General features: G+C 47.9%; 1 protein-coding gene and 1 long non-coding RNA gene across 13 annotated transcripts in view; one reads left to right on the forward strand and one right to left on the reverse strand.

The window, feature by feature from the left end:
• Nucleotides 1–18,913, forward strand: part of PPFIBP2 (PPFIA binding protein 2) — a 144,418-nt gene that overhangs the window by 45,564 nt on the left and 79,941 nt on the right. For 4 of the 12 annotated variants that reach the window (XM_045484361.1, XM_045484365.1, XM_045484364.1 and 1 more), the window contains exon 3: nt 3,737–3,939. The exons of 1 other annotated variant lie outside the window; for it this stretch is intronic. In XM_045484361.1, the coding sequence (XP_045340317.1) occupies nt 3,737–3,939 (203 nt within the window). Of the gene's footprint in view, nt 1–3,736; nt 3,940–17,342; nt 17,867–17,915; nt 18,293–18,913 lie in introns of those variants that run through there. 7 more of the 12 variants (XM_045484366.1, XM_045484368.1, XM_045484360.1 and 4 more) reach the window with 6 other exon arrangements.
• Nucleotides 13,034–17,073, reverse strand: LOC123601321. Its single transcript, XR_006714051.1, has 3 exons — nt 16,425–17,073; nt 15,911–16,101; nt 13,034–14,654 (listed from the first exon to the last, which is right to left on the reverse strand). It is a non-coding gene; the product is annotated as an uncharacterized LOC123601321 (long non-coding RNA).

Here is an 18,913-nt window from a genome sequence, read left to right on the forward strand (position 1 = left end):
AATATATCTGCTAGCTCCATCTGGTCCAAAATGTCATTCAAAGCCACTGTTTTCTTGTTAATTTTCTGCTTGGATGATTTATCCATTGATGTAAGTGAGATGTTAAAGTTCCCTACTATTATTGTATTGTTATCAATTAGTCCTTTTATGTTTTTTTACTAGATGCTTTATGTATTTTGGTGCTCCCATGTTAAGCACATCAATATTTATAGCTGTTATATCTTGTTGGATTATTCCCTTTATGATTATATAGTGTCCTTTTTCTCTTGTTACACTCTTTGTTTTAGTCTATTTTCTCCAATATAAGTATTGCTACTAAGACTTTCTTTTCACCTCCATTTGCATGATAAATGCTTTTTGTATTCCTTCATTTTCAATCTGCATATGTCTTTAGGTCTGAAATGAGTCTCTTATAGGCAGCATATAGATGGTTCTTGTTTTGTTTTGTTTTTTATCCATTCTGTCACCTTATGTCATTTGTTTGGGGCGGTTAGCCCATTTACATTCAAAATAATTATTGATAGGTATGTACTTATGCCATTTTGTTACTCGTTTTATGGATGTTTTTATATTTCTTCTGTGTTCCTTTCTTGCTCTTTTCTTCCAAGGTTTGCTGGCTTTTTTTACTGATATACTTGAATTGCTTTCTCTATTTTTTAGCATACCTGTTACCAGTTTTTGGTTTGTGGTTAACATTTTACACATATAACAGTCTACATTAAGTTGGTGGCTGCTTACATTTGAACCCATTAAAAGATCATTTTTAAAAATTTGATCTTTCACATATGTATTTCTGAACTGTGTGACATACATACTTTGTATAAGTGAAGTAGGACTGATTGTTACTGCAGCCGAACAGGCTAAAAGATCAGTAGCTTGAAACAGCAAAGTTTGTTTCTTGTTGATACTTTAAGTTCCCTCCAGATCTGCTGAGGGCTCTGGTCCATGTCATCATCCTTCTTGGACATGGGCTGATTCACTCTCTACCATTACCGGAGGCCAGAGCAAGTGGAAGAGATATGGGGAATTATGTACTGGTCCTTAAAAACTTTCATGTTTATTGGCCAAGGGAAGTCATGTGGCCATAAGTAAACAAAGCGCAGACATGTAATCCCGCTGTGAGCCCAAGTAGAGGAGAACCAAAACATCTATAAATAACCCTAATTATTACCACATACCTTCTTACTTGCTTTTGGAAGTGATCATTAAAAGGCTTTCAATAAAATCCTATGCTTGCATTTTATATGGTCTTATTTCCTCTAATAATTACTAAATCTGTATTAAGCTTTAGTTTTGCCTCCTTAAATGAAGAATTACCAAGTGATCTCCCTAAACATCAAAATTTAGTATTCATTGTGGTGATTTGTGTAGGTTTCAGGTTTCTTAGAACTTAGGCTTCACATTAAAATCACCTAAGGAGCTTTTTATTATTCCAAATCACATCTTAGACCAATTAGAACTTCTGGAGGTAGGACCCAGGCATCTATAGTTTGTAAAACTCACTCTGCATATAAAATTGAAAACCTTTGTGCTAATCTATCTTCCCCAAAGAGTGCTTTGTTGTTCAAAATAAAGTAAGTGCCCCTAAAGAGAAGCTTTATTAGGGTTTGAGTATAAGGTGAATTGCTCTTTTCTGAGAAGTAATTTGGGGAATAACACCTTGTCTCTTTTCTATGTTGTGTTATATGTTATGTTATTGTCTCTTTTATATTGCTCTGTTACCCTCAAGTATGAAGGCATATATTTTCTTCTTTGTTGTAGCTGGTAGTTCTATTCTGATTTGTTTCCCCCTGTGGTTGTAATTTTTCCATAGGAGCTAATTATCTGAAGGGAATGCATGGAGTATGGAATTGAGTCTTCTAGACAATTGTTGCCTTTGTTAATGCTAGGCCTTAGGAGTTTCACCATTCTGGGCCATTTTGTGAGCCTGTATGTTGATATAAATTGCAAAAAAAAAAAAAAATACAGGGATTTAAGTCTTTTATGTATACATATACCACATCCAAAAATAGTCACAGATACACACACCCACACACACACCCCTTGAATGGTAGGGAAGAATCCCAAGGCTTTAGGGCAGAGAGGGGGCCCAGAGAAAGGAAGAGACTTGTCCAAGACCACAGAGTGACCTAAAGTTAATGAAAATCTTGGTCTCTTCACCTACCCATGGCCTGACTGGCCTGACTTATCCTCTGTTTATAAAGGTATCTGTGTTGGAGCATGTCTGGGATGGTCAGGGATTACTCAGTGAATTGGAGACTGGGGGATCTTCCTCTGCTCGGTCCATTTTCTTCCCTGAGGTTGGCTGTGGCCCTTCATAGTCAACTCTCCATCAGATTTGTAGGGCCTAGAAACTGCTGATCATACACTAGAGTGTGGGTAATCCGCAGTTTCCCAGCTCCCCAGAGCCATGAACTTGTTTGTGGATTGTGACCCACAATTCCCTCTATCCTGTGCTTTCAGAAAGCAAACCAGCAATCAAATAGTAATTGTTTCCTTCTGTGTGGATTTTTCCTTGCAAAAACTGCCGTGGCAACTAGGAAGCTGGCTCTTAGCGGGGTGGAGGGACCTAGATTTAGACGTCAGGCCTGCCCGTAACTGTGGATGTGGTGGCCCTATTGCCCATATTTTCCAGCAGAGCCCTGCATTCCAAGTATTTTATCCTGTTGGCCTTACAAACAATCCAAATGTCCTAGAAATTCCACTATCGACACCACATTTTCTAAAGTGTTTTTTATTGCTGAAAAAAGCACAGAAACCCTTTGTCAGACTGTGTCACCCCAGTCTTTGGTTTGAAAAATAGACCACTGTGTTTATGCAAAGAGGACTTTTTGTTTGTTTGTTTGTTTAAATGGTGAGGTTTACAAAGGCAAAAACAGCCCCTGTTTAGGAAACTTGAAATTAGAAAGAGCTGACCCAGTCTGAGCTCTCTTCCTCTTAGCTGTTCCTCCAAGCATGCGTGCATGTAGTCAGATGCCCCTTCGACATCTGCAGGGCAGGGGCCGTGATGGCAGGAAGTCGGCCAACTGTGGCAGGGACCCTGCCGTCAGAGTTTCATGGTCCATAATAGGGAGGATGAGATGTGGATTCACCGTAACTAGTGCAGCTTTAAAGTGTGAGTACGTTAGGGGATGTTGAGGTCCTCCAAGTGGGAAAATCCAGAAAGATTCCGATTCACTAAACCTCATCAGAGCTGAGACTGGCAGCCTACGGCATTGTATTGCACAGAGCGTGTCACTGGGCCAGGCTAGAGTCAGGAATCACTGTGGGAGGAATGGAGAGGAGAGGAGAGGAGAGGAGAGGAGAGGAATACATATACAGGGAGGAAAGGAATTTTTGGTGCCATCTGTGCAGACAGCCCTACCACATTAACTTAAACTGATGGATCTAAAAGCTGACGAATAGCAGCTCATTGTTTTAGCCAGTGTGTTTCAGGTCACTGGGAATGGCCGGCTGTGTTCTCCCAGTTGTCTAGGGGTGTGAGCTTCTGTACATCATTCTCCTTGGGCAAGTTGTTCACCTCAGTCCGGTCTCTTCCTGCCATGCCGTGCCCAGGATCGAAGATGGTTACTGCCGAGTTTACTTTGAGAATGATTCTGCTGAGGCAGAAGTGATTTTCTAGTGATCTTCTTATCCAATCTTCTTTCCCCTATCTCTTCTCTCTTTGCTCTTTACCAGTTCCTTGCCCATGGCATCCACCCTTCTTACCAAAGTTCCTGACTCTCTTTCGTTCCAGGCACTAAAACAGGTGCAGATATCGGTGACAGTAGCTGCGAGCCTGCACTGGCCTCTCCAGCCTCCCACACGAACCCTTTCCCAGTGCTCCATCTCGTTGAGGACTTGAGACTGGCACTGGAGATGCTGGAGCATCCTCAGGAGAGAGCAGCCCTCCTGAGCCAGATCCCGGGCCCCACAGCTGCCTACATAAAGGAGAGCTTGGTGAGTGGGCCCCTGGCCTGTTTGGGAAACCACTGGGAGACGTAACCACACAACCACGAGGCCTACAGCATGCCACACTGCCTGGGACTATTGCCTCATCTGTGCACTTTGCAGCCTCTTCCTGCTTCCCATCCAGCTTTGGCCAGCCCCCACTGGGTGGTCCTTTCCAGCAGGAAAGGCCCAGGCAAGCAGCTTAAGCCACACAGTCAGGCTGCCTGTGTGCTCCCGTCATGCTCCCTGAGAAGGGGGAAATCTGGGGTCGAAGGAGAGCAAGCATGAGCGTTTTTCCAGGCAGGATTACATGTACAACATGCCGAGTTATAATCCCCAGTTGGGGTCTCTATACTTGGTCGTGCCCCCCACTCCTTGTTTCTTGCAATAGAACCTTGTCACCTCACCCACTCCTTCACTGCTGCCCTTGCTCTTCAGACCTCTTTCCCCTGGTGCATTCTGTCCCGAGTGGGGTGCAGGTTTCCTAACTCCCCTTCTGCTCTCTCTGGATCAAGGCTGTACACCTGCTAGTCTCTGAGGGAAGGAGACGAGTAACCAAAGCTGTAAATATATGACTTTGGTTACCTATCTCCTTCCCCATGGAGACCAGCTGGTCTACCTTAAGAGCTGATGATATTTGGGAATGGGTAAGGTGAGGAGCTTGCCTGCTGAAGAGGTGTGGAAACTGCAACCATTCCGGGGCAGAAAGGAGGAAATGGAAGCTTGAGGGAGCATGTGATTGCCTAAGCTGAAGCTGAAGCCAAAATGCAGTCTTCTAAAGCTGGAGTCCTGCAGACTGATCCAAAATGGGAAAATATGCACAGAAGGGGGAAGGCAGGAATGGGACCACTTTACTGGGAGGGGGAGGTTGATGTTGGAAATGCAGGAGGTTGAGATATCCTTGTCCAGAGGCTAAGTCACTTGCCATTAGACAGGTTGCATCCCAGATGTCCTAGCTGACATTTTTTCTTCTTTTTTTTGAGAGGAGGAAAAAGTTAGTTTTACATAACTGAATGGAAAATGATTCATGAAATAGTAAATAAAGTTTAATACGGTCTCGTGTGCCCTGAAGGAAGCGGTGCCCGATTCGGAGGGGTGGTTGCTATGTCCAGATAGTCTCCTATTTGGAATTTATGCGACTGCAGTGTCATGGAGTCATCAGTCCCCTTCCTCCCAGACATGGTGCTGCCAGTCTGCTTTCCTTGATAGCCAGGCTATTTTAGGATCTGTAAAAACAATTGCAAAACTGAAGTGTGTGCCCTCCTTTCTAGCTTCTGGGTAGACCTCTACTAAATTAGTCGGTTCTTTCAAAGTTGCATCCATACAAGTGTAGATGTGCAGTTCGCTGGACGGTACGTTTCTGCGGGGGAATTCGTCTCTTTGGTGGTGGCCGCCATTATTGGTGGTGAAAACACACAGTGGCGGTGGGCACATTGTTGATACAGTCTCATACACGTGCCTTCCTCTGAACACTGAAGAATTTGTTATATTCATATGTGTTACTCAAGATTTTCATTACGTAGGCTGCCTGCCTGGTGTCCTGTATCATACCTACACCAGTATGGTAGGAAGAGTAGTGGCCTCCCAAAGACATCTTTGTGCTAATTGCCAGAACCGGTGAATATTACCTTCCATGACAAAGGAGAAGGTAGCAGATGGAATTAATGTGGTTAATCAGCAGAGTTTAACAGTTTAACAAAGAGCAAGCAGTGTGGATTGTACAGGTGGGCCCAATGTAGTCACTGGCGTCCTTATAAGTGGAAGGAGGCAGCAGAAGAGTCTGTGTGGGAGCGGTGTGAGCCGACCTTTCTAGGTGGGAGCAGCGTCAGGAGCCAAGGGACGCAGGTAGGGGCTGGGGGCTGGCAAGGTGGCCTCTCCCCTAGAGCCTCCACACAGAAAGCATTCCCACCAGCACCTTGCTTTAGCCCAGTGAGCCCCACTTGGGACTTCTGACCTTAAGAAATGTAAGGCAGTATGTTTGTCTTGGTAGAAGCCACAAGGTTTGTAGTAATTTGTTAAGGCAGCAATAGAAACTACAGCCAGGTGCTGCCTGGAAGAGGGTGAGAAACGCTGTGCGATGGCTTGGGGGTGGGCCTGTTACCATCTAGCTTTGCAGATTGCCTCGTGTTGTCCCCAAAGGAAGATAGTCCTTGGTGGGCTCTCAGACTTGTGCCACTACCGGACAGAAGGCCACACCTGCTCCTCCACTCACCCTTTCCAGCCCGTGGTCAGTCAGGAGTTGCAGGGGGCTTTGGGAGTTTGGTTCCTCTCTCCTGTCCCAGGGCAGAAGGGTCTCTGCCTCCCTCAAGTTCCACCAGGAATTCTGGATGTTCCTGAACTTCTGGCCTTAGAGGTTGTGCCTGGCTTCTCTCCAATCCCCTCTGACTGTCTTTTGCCTATTTTTCCCCGGGTTTGGTCACCCATCTCTCCCTCCGTTCCCACTAGCCTGACTGACTCTAGCTGCCATGTTTAAGGGGAACTTTATAACGCCTCAAGAGAGTTACTGGTCCTTAGCCCCTCCATCTGAAACCCTTGGGCCCAGATGCATTTTAGAAGTCAGGACTTATTAAACTTTAGAAGGGTAAGACGGTGTATATCTGCTGTATAATCTATTCTATCTCTAGCAGATATGGAGCAGGAACACATTAACATTTCTTCAGCGAAACTCCTGAATGTCCACATGAAGTGGGATAAAGAAAGACTGTAAATATTTTGCTAGTTCAGTTTCAGTTAGACTGCCAAATAATGGCACCAACATTATCTTTTTAAAAACAAACCTTTTGGTTTTCAGAGCTGTTGGGGTTTCAGAATTGTAGGTAAGGGATGGTGAGCTTCTACGTGGAATGTTTCAGTGTTGAAAGCAAAACTTAAAACCAAATGTTGGTTGTTGGATATCACTGCCACAATTCTCCTAAAGTCCCTGTTGACTCTTTCTGTCCCTGGGCTGTCCTGTCAGCATGTGCCTGGGGCCCCTTGGAAACTCCCAAACAGCCTTCTCCACGGTTTCCTGAACCCTTGCTTGCATCAGGCTGCAGGGTAGTTTAGCATCTTGTTTTAAATGCCCCTTCTCAGCTTGCCCAGGACCTTACCATCACATAACCAAGAGATTCATTGGAGTGTCTTCCCCAGGAAAGTCCAGTCTTCCCAGAGTACAGAAAATAGCTCTTGGTTCTTTTCTTCACTGTATAGTTTACAATGATTATGTATTTTGTATGGATGTGCCTGAATTTATGTGGCCATTTCTCTAATATTAACATTTAGGTTATTTTTAATCTTTCACTAATATATAGCTCTGCTGCAGAGAATGTCCAGGAACAATTTTTACCTCTAGATATTTCCTTAAGATAGAGTCCTAAAGGTGGAACTAAAGTAAACAGACACAAGATACTCCATTAAACTTGAATTGTAGATAAGCAATGGATAATTCTTAATAAGTATGTCCTATGCAGTTTGCTAAATCTGGCAACTCTAATCCAAGGGTATTAATATCTTTAAGCCTTTGACACATTTTTCCCAAACCACTTTTCAGAAAGATTTTGCTCATTTATATTTTCACTGGCAGGGCTTGAGGTACATCCTGATCAACAACAATCACTAAGATTTAAAAATCAACTGAACTAATTTCTTAGGAAAAAGTGTCTTTTTACCACTTTGCATTTCTTTGCTTAGTGGAAGGCTAAACATTTTATATTTATTAGTATTCTTTTATATGGTATCCAAAGTTTTGATCTCCTACCCCTATCTGGAAAAATTCATTTTCCATTTATGCATATTTATATACACAGTATTTTCCTAATGTATGTAAATTATAAAACATAGCCCCATATAAAGATTTTTAAAGGACAGGTTGAAAAATAGTTCTAATATTTTCTTGCCAACACCCCGGAGTTCACCTTGGATCTCCCTACCCTACCCTCATCTATTCATATTCTATGTTCTTCTCCCCTCTCCCCTTGAGGATTTTAGTGCTTTTCTTATATATTAACCTTTTTAAGAGCGGTCACTTTGTGGCATTTTTCTTACTTTTTTTTTTTAAATGCTGTTTGTGGTGCTTTTTGAGACAAAACTTTAAAAGGGTTGTAATTATCAATCTTTCCTGTTTGGGTTTCTTGTTTTTCTTTTATCCCTGGAAAGGCCTTTTTTAACCTTGGATCAAATAATACTCACCTGTATCCTCCTCCAGTAAGTTCATGGTTTGATTTGTGTCTTAGAGTTCACTTGAATTCACCTGCAATATTTCTTAATGTGTGGTGTGAAATAGGATTCTAACTTCGATAACTTACTAAAAAGGATTCTTAAATATTTCTGATCCAAAGACAGTCGACATGGTTATCAGTTTTTCAAGATGTGTTGCTGAAAACCACTTATATTAAGATCTATAGATCTGTTTTGGGGTTATTGTGGTTGGGGGAATGCCTGCCTTTGAAGAGAGTTTTCCTGAAAGTTGTTGTGTTCAGTCTTCTACAGTAATTATGGCCCATCAGCAGCTTATGAACGGTGTACTTTCACGGCAGGTCAGAAGTTCATATAAACATTCCAGGATACCAGCACAGGATGTTAAGTTTTGATTCTGGGCAGAGACCGCCTGTCTGTATATTAGATGTTGCAGACCTAAAGTCCTTTTATAATCTGGGGACACACACATTCTATAGTAGGTCTTCCCTGTGTGGAAATAGAGTCCAAAGTAGTGAACAAACTCAATGGTACATTTTGGATTGGTTCTAGATGGGTACCATTAGTCAGAAGACTTTGCCATTTAAACTGTGGTCTGTGGACCAGCAACCTTGCCACCCTCTCTGATCGTTTGCTCGCTGCTTTGTGTTTTTATAAAAGGGCAGAAGCCCCGCACCTATACCCATCAAACTATCTCCCAGTGATTCCTAGTCACGTTACAGTTTGAGAAACACTGCCATAAACCACAGGGACTTAAATTATTGAAAAGTATGTGTGGCTTAGAATTGGAACTAATAAGGCAGCTTGAAGGGTCAGGCAGGCAGTGCTTATGCCTTGTCATCCAGGATATCTGTGTCCCTTCGTGTTTGTGCTATTCTCTTCTTTAGTCAACTGGCTTTGCCATATGCCTCCATTACTGCTTTGTCATATGTTGTCCTGGCATAGTCCAGTTCTGCCTCGTGACCTCTCTGGCAGTTGGTGTTGCTTCTCCAGAGAAGTGGCATAAACAGTAAGGAGGTTTATATGTCACTAACAAGATGGGCAGAAGACGGGTGGTTCCAGGATCAAATCAGTGGTTCTGGGATGACCTCAAGGGCCCTGGCTCTTTCCATCTTTCTGCCCCAACATCCTTAGGGGGTTGGTTTTTCCTCAGGGCTATCACCTAACAGTTACAAGATGGCTAGTGCAGCTCCAGGCCACATGTCCAGAGGTAGGACGTGTCCTTTCCTTTTTTCCACTCCCCGCCCTCCCCACCCCCTGCCCCGCCAATTAGGAAGGAAAATCTTCTCTGAAGCCCTGCAGCAGACTTCCCATATAGTCCCAAAGTTTGGATCTGTTCACATGTGTAAGCCCTAGCTGCAAGGGAGGCTGGGAAATCAGTATTGGCACATTCATTCACCGTAGTGGTAGGTAGCCTTTGTCCGAAAGGAACTATACTAGGAAGGAGGGGGAATGAATGGCTCTTAGAAAGACAGCCCAGAGCAACTGCCACATGGCCTTTAGATTTGATTTTTATTCTTGTTGACAAATTCTTTTCATGTTTTCTCTCCTGCATTCATTACCTCCCCTTCTTTCTTTCCCACTCTATCCTGCTGTGTGTGTGTGTGTGTGTGTGTGTGTGTGTGTGTGTGTGAACTCCATTTCCTGGAAGAGAGAATCTAATTGGTCTGCTCCTAATTTTTAAGTTTGTTTATTTTATATTGAGAGAGTGAGAATGTGAGCAGGGGAGGGGCAGGGAGAGAGAGAATCCCAAGCAGGCTCCGTGTTGTCAGCACAGAGCCCGATGTGGGGCTCAAACTCACCAACAGTGACATCATGATGTGAGCCAAAGTCCAGAGTTGGATGCTTAACTGACTGAGTCACCCAGGTGCCCTGGGCTGCTCCTAATTTTTGAGCTAAGTTCCCCAGGCCTACAAAGAGATGTTAAGTGCAAAAGAAATGGAAATTAAAGACCTTTCATTTATGCACAGCTGTGGATTAGCTGCCCTTGGGTCACACCAAGGGCCAGTTAGCTGTGGTGAGAGGACCATGCGATTAAAAAGAAAAAAAAAAATGCTCGGGGCGCCTGGGTGGCACAGTCGGTTAAGCGTCCAACTTCAGCCAGGTCACGATCTCGCGGTCCGTGAGTTCGAGCCCCGTGTCAGGCTCTGGGCTGATGGCTCAGAGCCTGGAGCCTGTTTCCGATTCTGTGTCTCCCTCTCTCTCTGCCCCTCCCCCATTCATGCTCTGTCTCTCTCTGTCCCAAAAATAAATAAACGTTGAAAAAAAAAATGCTCTCCTCTGTACTGTGGACCTTCAGACACCAACGTTGGCATCTGTGCATAGGGAAAACAGGCGCTGAAGAGGCAGAGGTGGATGTGGGAGAATGGTTGGTGGTTAGAATAGAAGCAAATAACAGGAGTCTGGGCCCTGCCTTTGTCTCAGGTGGAGAAGGTGCCCCTGGTCCTAGTGCATCACAGGCAGCTGTGTTTCTTTACAGTGGGGCTGGTCCTCCCCCTGCCGGTGCTGGTGGGCTGGACAGAGAATGATTGGCAGCAGACTCTGCCTAGTGATAGTTATAAACAGGCCAGACTCCTAAAGACCAGGATTCAGTAGTGCTGGGTTATGAGTGAGTTTCCAGAGATTTAGGGCCTAAAACAGGGTCTTCCCTTCCTTGGCAGGCAGTAAATTGAGGAAAAGTGGGCTCCAGGCCTAGAAGAGTATATGTGGGGCTCTCTAAGCTGGGGCCCCCCTCTGGGGCTTCAATATAAGGAAAGGAACAAAGGGCCCAGATTCCCTTGCCCTGGAAGCAGTATCTGTGTCTCAATTTGGGGCCTATCACTAGAAAGTTGGTAGGGTACCTGAGAGCTTCTGGTAAGGCCCTCTTGTAGGGATAGTGTCCTGGGGTTCAGGGTAAACTGGGGCCTGACCGGCAGGGAAGCTTCTGCGGGGCTGTCCTGTGCTGTGGTACAACAGAACGATATGACCTTAGGAGATGAAATGTCATCTCTCACATTGGGTAGATAGGGCCAACCTCAGGGTCCGTACTAGCAGAGGATGAAGCTGAGACTCTGGCTGGAGGGCTGAGGCATCTCTCCTGTGCTGGGAATGGAACTGAGTTCTACCAAGGGGCTGACTCCTTCATTTCCCTGCAGCCACCTCCTAGGCCTGTGGTGAAGTGCTGATGATGCCCTCAGGGAGAGCATGGCCATTTCTGGTCAAGAGCTCCTCATTCCTACCAGATGGTCCTGAAGGCCAGAAAGGAGACCAGTGCTCATCAGTGGCCCTGACCTGACCACAGGAGCTGGTGCCACCATGGGCACTTCCAGGAATCTGGCTATACCTTGAGTGAGGCTCTTCCATGGTCTAGAAGGGGTATCCCTAATCTTCTATACCTGCTTGCCTTGGTTGGGCAGAGGCTGGTTGGGTAGATCCAGGGCTGGACTGGCAGGGTGGAGCCCATAGAGGGTCCAGTCTTCCAACTTCCAGTGGGGACAGCCAGCTAGCGAGGTGGTGACTCTGGTCCCTGGGTAAGGCCCAAGAGCTATCAGAGCCAGCAGAGTCTCCAGATGGAGCAGCTCTGGGTACTTCTCTAACCGGTCAGTACCTACCCCTCTTCTCCTCTCACAAAGTGCTAGGTCTGTCCTGCTGTTTAATGGCTTTGGATGTGGGTCATGGGAATCCAGGGTAAAGACCTGAGCTTTAGGGGCTCAGGGTGAAGTCTAAGGAAAGGCTGGCAAACCCAGCAGCAGTAGAGTGAGGGCAGGTCAGGGTGAGGGGAGGAGGTGGACAGAGAACCCACAGCAGAATTGTTCTCCAGGCCCCACTAAGGAAGCAGGGTTCACAGAGTGGCTTGGCCATCCAGCAGGAGCCCAGACTTTTCTCCCCAACGTTACAGGTGTCCTGGTCAGCGTGCTTGGGCAACACTGAACTTGGGTGAGACGTCATGGGAGGCAGGAATGAGTCAAGAGGCCAGCACTCTGCCACTTGCATGTGGCTTTGAATGAATCTTTTCCCCTCCTCTGGGACTCTTTCCCTACTGGAAGTGACCGCTGCTTTGACAATCTGCCTGCAAGATCTGGCCAAGCATTCCAGCGCTGGCTTTTTGGTAGGCACCAGTCATTGCCTTCACAGCCTAGGCCTTGTGGTCTCCAAAGTGGAAACAGATTAGGGAGCTTCTCTAGGGGCAGCTGCCCCACAGTCTGGGCTTGGTAGAAGCTGACCTCCCAGAAGCAGTGGAATGTCATGGCAGGGAAATGAGGGGAAATCCAGGACATGTGCTCACCTCTGACAGCCTGCAGTAGCTTTGGGTGCCCTCAAGTCCCTTCTTCACTAGTCTCTCAAGAAACAAAGTGGCCTGGGCCCAGGAGGGCACATGGCTGCCCCCCTCCTCGTTCCACTGCCTTGTCACAGATGGTGGCTTCCTCAGCTCCCAGCTCCTCAAACAAAGCCCTGTCATTCCTGCCAGATTCAGTGTGCAGTCTTTCATTCTGGCCAAAGAGGCAAATCTGTTTACCATACTGAAAAGCCAGAGGAGTTACAAGAAAAGGTAGGGAGAAAAGGCTGTTCTCTGAATTACGAACTGTGAGCTTGTTTCTTATGCCAGGTGATTTGTCTCTGGATCTTTATTCTCCACCCGGGGGCCTAGAACTAAGATGGATCAGGATAAATGTGTGTTGGACCTCTTCATTTTGGAAAGTTTCAGGGGTCTTATAGGGAAATCTTTTTCTCTGAATCTTGAGTGAAGGGGAAACTTTGTGCTTGTATTTCAAGGTGGGCGGGGGGTGGGGGGTGGTGGTGGTGGGAAGAATGGCTTATGTGAACCAGTTCCCAGTGTGTCTCTTGCCTTTCCTTTGAGTGAGAGCTGAAAGTCCTAGCTGTCGGCACCACTCTGCCCCACCCCCCCATGTGCTTCCCTCCCAAGAGGCTCCTTCCCTGAGCAGGGCCCGAGTGCCTGTCTGGTTCTTTGTTCCTATGCAGTACTGGATAAAGCCACTAGGTGGGAGTCAGGGATAAATGCTAGAAAGTCTGAATCCCAAGTCCCAAGGAAGAAGGTACAGGCTTTATACAAGGAAAAATGGCTTTGTTTCAATTAGAGAGATGGCCTAAGCTCCTTTCATTAATGAAACTGGTGGGCAGTGTACCTGGATCAGTTGGCGGAGTTCTTTCCCATTTTCCTTGGAACCTGCTAGACAAAGGGCAAGCCAGAGAGGCCTCTGCTTTTTGTGTTGGGGGAGAGGAAATGGGAGGGCTGAGGGCTGGTCCTGGGAGCATAGACCTGGCCTTCCATTGTCAAAAAGAAGACCCTCCAGACCCCTTAAGGGCAGCGCTTCTTGCTGGGGCGTTATTAGGATGGCTCCCTCCATTCCAGGAGGCATTTCCTGGCCCTGTGTTGCCAGGCCCTGCCCTGGAGAAACCACCTGTACCTTGGATTTTTTTTTTTTTAATACATTTTTCCTGGCATAGCTTCTCAGAGAGGGGATCTTTCAGCTACTATAAACTTAGCAGTTTTAACTTTCCTGGGGTTTTGGCTCCCCACCCCTGACCTCCCCCAAGTAAATTGTACCCTACTAAATTCTAGATGTCTGGCTCCTTGCAGACCTGACTTGAAGAAACTATTTCAGTCTCTAAGAACCAATGTTTATAAATGGCCATGAATGTGTAAACACTGGTGAAAAAGCACATAAATCCTTCCCTACAAGTTTCCTGCTTCAGACCTAGGGGATGTGGTGGCCCATGTTGCCAGGTTAGCATGACTTGGGGTCTGAGCATGCAAACACCCACCAGCAACCTTCTGCCCTTTTAGGCACCACTGGTAGGCAGACAGGCTCTGGAGGCTTCACACTTCCGGGGAAACTTGCTCAATACCTTGTGCTTTAAGAAAAACATACCTTGTGCTTCTGAAAGTGGTTTCCTAACCTCTGACTATTCAAATATGGTGCTGAGCTCCTCATATATGAGCATCCCCTGGGAGCTGCTTAATAATGCACAGTTTCAGGTCCCGTTTCCAACCTCCTGGGTCAGAATCTGCATTTTTACAAGAAATAGCCTCCAACCCAGGTGATTCATTACAGACGGGGAGGTAGTGCCCTAGCCAGGGGTCAGCAACTGATGGTGTGCATTTGGCTCACTGCCTATTTCTTATGCCCCATGAGCTAAGAATGATTTTTTATGTTTTTCAATGATTGAGAAATCATAAGAATATTTTTATGCGAAAATGGCCTAAAATCCTAATTTCTGTGTCCATGAATAGCATCCACATAGCCCCGCTCTTTGGTTTATGTGTTAGCCGTGACTGCTCTTGCACTTACAAAAGGCTGAGTTTGGGTGTAACAGAGACCAGATGGCCCACAAAGCCTAGAACATTTGCCATCTGGCCCTTTATAGGAAAAGTCTGCCGATCCTGGTCCTAACTCCTTGTGGAGGTAGGTTCCCAGGCCTGTGAACCATGGGGACTTGGGCTGCGGTGATCACGATGCTGTTTTACAAGCAGGACTTGCTTTACAGGCGGTGTCCTCGGGCTGGGCTCCTCCACCTCCACTCCGCAGTGGCAGGCTCCATGTGCAACGTACCTGTGGAACACAAACCTGTGTCTGGCATACCAGGGGCATCCTGACGCTTGTTACCATGGCCCAGAGCCTGAGGCTCAGGGCTGAGCTAGAGTTCAGGATGCAGGTGACCCACGAGACCCCTCTCCATCCACAGTTCTGCCCGATCAGATGCTGCCGACTCCAGGCAGCTGGCCAGGAGGAGCAACACCGCAGGACCCATCCCCAGTCATTCCCATGCCTATGTGGGATTCTAGCATGTAGGGGACATTCGTGGGGTCCCCTTCGAGGCCCTGGGATGAGGAAGAGGACAAGCTGTGTGAGTTTCCCTGTCCAAACCTGACCACTGTGTCCTCTTAGCTGCCTTTTTAGTCCCCAAATGGTCAGTCTCTCACGTGTCCTGCTCTTTGCCCTCAGCTGGCTGCCTCATGTTCTACACGATGATGAGCTGAGTGTGGCTGCTGGTGGGTGACTTGCTTTTGGGAGGCCCCAAAGGCTTTTAGGGTTGCTGTAATGACCCCTGTTTGTGTCTCCCCTGTGGGTCCTGAGCACTCTCCAGCAGTGGGTCTAAGGAGGTATCCTGGAAGGAGGACCTACCCACCCCACCCCACCCCCCCCCCCCCGACACAAACATGCCCCTTTAAGGGAAGACTAAACCTTTCAGAGTAACTGCATAGGCCAGATGAAACCCTTTGGGAGTCACAGATCATTTTGATAATCTGAAAATAAGGTTTTCAGAAAAATAGTGACTTAAACATCCAAATAGCACTTCATATGCATTTTACGAACTTCTCCAGGGGCCTATCTAACCCCCCTAAGCCTGCCTGTGGACCACTGTGAGATTCCCCTGGCCGGGATGGCCTTCTGAGGGGGGTGTTGCAGCCATGGGTTTGTCTTGCCAGCGGGATGACCGGGCCATGCCTGGGCCAACTGCCACCTGCGGTCAGTGAGCAAAAAGGTGCGTATGGCTCTGCTGTCCTGTCTCACTCAGCCCATCAGCCAAACACATGCCCTGCTCCTAGGTCTTTTGGAGTGTTATTTTGTGAATTTTGCATTGATTTATAAAACACACCTTTATTTTTAAAGGCTGAGGTAGGAATTACTACTTGAGGATACCATAAAAATATGTCAAGAATTTAGCTGTGATTTGGATTCCTCCCTTCTCTTCTCTCCCTTTCTCTACCCTCCCTCCCCACATTCATCACATGAGATGATCTAATAGATGGAAATCTGCCCTATTTTTCCTCTCAGTGGAGCATCTTTACCCTTGGGAAACACACCTTCAAGACTTATGTTCTCCAAGTAGAATTTTAGGTTTATCGTGCCAGTCTTCCCGTGTGAGCCTCACTCTTTCACTCAAAGAATGTTTAAGTTCTTCCTGTGTGCCAAGAACTGCCCCAGGCATGGAGGTCAGAGCAGCAGCATGTCAGGCCTCAGACACACGTTCTCCAGTCCAGTGCAGTGCGCAGACCTGTCAACAGTAGAAGAGAGCAGGTGGTGAAGTGGAGAAAGGGTGTGACCCGAGCCAACCCCCATGGGCAGGTGGGAGCTAGCAAGGTTGAAAGGGGCCACCACCTTGCTCCCTTGTCCTTTCTTGCCTCCTCACATCAGAATCTACTGAAGGGTCCTGAGCCCCCTCCAAGGGGAGCAGGGGCTGGGACTGTGCCCTACCATTCCCCATCCAGCCCCCCAAACCCACTCTTGCCTCTGTTTCCCTAGAGCCCCAGAAACCCCTTAACCACATACATGTGGTAATTCTGTATTTACTCAGGGCAGGAAGGTGGTTTCATTCACCTTGGATGCTGGTTAAATGTGTGTTGACCAAATGAATTCTTCCTTCAGCTTCCCGAGGCTTTTGGTGGGGTGGGGGGAAGCTCACCTACCCCTGAAACCATAGAGAGGTGTTTCACCAACACATCCTATCCTGGTTCTGGTCAGGGAAATTCAACCAGGTGGGGCCAGAGGCGAGGAGGGCCCAGAGCCCAGTGTGTGGACAGCAGAGCCTGCTTTTCCTTTCTAGCCTCTGATCTGGGTGTGTCTCCAGGAATTTACTCCTCCCCTCGTGCCAGCTGCTGGCCAGAGCCCTCCCGCCGCCTCTGATTGCTGTGACTGGGCCAGCCTGCTGGGGACTGCTCTGCCAGGCCAGTTTCTGTTCTTTTTGGGGGCAGTGGTGGGTGCCGAGGCCATGCTAGGGGGCATGCCCACCCCCAGCAGAGACTTCTCTTCAGGCCGGCAGTTCCAGGAACCCCCCCTGGTGACCTGCGAGGGCACCGGCAAGGCCCACACAATCACAAGATGTACATCTGCAAGTCGTTTATGGCAGCAGTGCTCAGGGGCCTTGCGTGTAACCACATTCCCACTGCACCCACATCAAGGACCGCTTTCATAATCGGCCTAGCCAGAGGCCGCATGTTAAGGGCCAGGCAAGGGAGAGAAGCTGTGTTTAGGGGAGCTCTTAAAGGAGTGTGGGGGTGGGGTGTGAAGGTGGAGGGCAGCCCAGGGGGTGGGGTGGGGAGTGGTGCTGGGGAGGCCAGCCTGGAAGGCCAGCAAAGGAAGACTGACAGCTCCCCATCTCTGTCAGCCACTGCCTTCCCAGGGCTCCTACCCAGAGCTCTCCCTAAATCTCACGGGCACACACATGCGGTGGCCTCACCTTCCCCCCTCTCTGGCTTCTGAGGCAGCTAGTCTGGAGTGGGGGACAGCCAGCAAGGCCTGGGACTTAACGGGAACTGTACCCATCCTGGTGCTAAACATGCCCCAGGGAGCCCTGGTCGTGGTGGCCAACAGCAGCACCGGGCCAGGCTCCTCCGATGGCAGATGTCTCCTGGGGAGCAGAGGTTCGCCCCTGGCAGATGGTGCCACCAGCGCCAAGGACAGCAGACACCCGGTGGGGCCAGGAACCCAGAGCGGAGCTGGTTCTGAATGTGTTCTTTTTTGGAAATGACAGGCTTTCTTCAGGGCCCAGCCCGACGCCCGCCTGGAAAAGGGGTAGGCGTGGGCTTCAGGGTGGGGGTCAGGCTGTGTGTGGGAACCAGCAGCTCCTCCAAGAGCAGCACTTATTTTTAGTCTTCTCCCCAGTCCCAAATAAACTGAGAGCAGCTGGGAGCCTGTGGGTAAATGCAGAGTGGAGCAGAGACAGGAAATCGGGGTCTCTCGGTAATGAGTTCCAGCCACTGCAGAAAGGGGAAGCCAGACGAGGAATTTTCTTCAGGACTGTTTCCCTCTGGCAGGCTCTGGTATTATCACCAAAAAGAATGTTCCTGTGTGTGTGTGTGTGTGTGTTTACAACTCCTGTCCAATTCTGTCTTTTTTCCCTACCTTTTTGCTAGGTTTGATTGCTTTGCAGGCTCCGGATCCCAGAGCTGGTGCCTGTGTGTGTCTGGGGGCGGAGGGGGAGGATACCGGAGCGGCACGGTCCGGTCGGAGCCGTTGTATATCTGAAACTGTTTAGGGAAAGGCTGAAGGACGCAGGCCAGGGAAGTGGGGAAACTTGAACACAGCTTGACGTCCCCAGGGGGAGGGGGCAGAAACAAGGAAGAGGAGAGAATTTGGTCTCTGGCCAGAAAAAGGGCTTTTTCAACCAAGGAATCTAACTGCTGACATGGGTGCCCAGCATGGATGGGGACATTGATGTTTACAAGCATTTTGCGTGGCTGAAGAGGGTAAGTGACTGGCTGCTTTATCTGGGTCTCCCTGGAGATGAGGGCAAGAGAGATGCTTGGGAGGGGGGTTGGGGGGGGGTAGTATTTGTCCGGCAAAACCCTGTCGTGGCCAAATTCTCCATGAGAATCTAATTATAGGCACTAGGGGAGAAAACAGTCAGCTGTCTTTGTTTCTCCGCTGACATTCTGGTGAATGAGTCTCTGTACAGAAAGGCACGAATGGGGTGAAGAAAGTTATTTTAACTTTGGCACTTAAACATTTGGAGGCTCCAAACACCGTGACCAGAAAAAGGTGTCCCTACTGCCTTTCGGTTTGAGGACACAGAGAAGCGGCCGCCTTTCCAGTGCACTGAATTCAGACCTCGTTGAACTTCTCTGCTCTGATGTTATCTGATGGTGTTATTGCTGTCAGCCCGGAGAGCTTCTGTGTTTCCGGAGGCAGGCTCTTGGGGAGAGCTCTCTTCTGAATGCTCTGAAGCCAGGGGTTTGGGTTGCAAGCTTTATGCCCTTTCTTTGGGGGACGAGCTCAAGTGCGGCATGAGCAACGAATGAATGAATGAAATGAATGTCGGGGCTGGAGTAGCATGAATGATCGCAGAATTCAGGCTCTTCACTCCTTCG

The sequence above is a fragment of the Leopardus geoffroyi genome, chromosome D1, assembly GCF_018350155.1.
Source record: "Leopardus geoffroyi isolate Oge1 chromosome D1, O.geoffroyi_Oge1_pat1.0, whole genome shotgun sequence".
NCBI lineage: Eukaryota > Metazoa > Chordata > Mammalia > Carnivora > Felidae > Leopardus > Leopardus geoffroyi.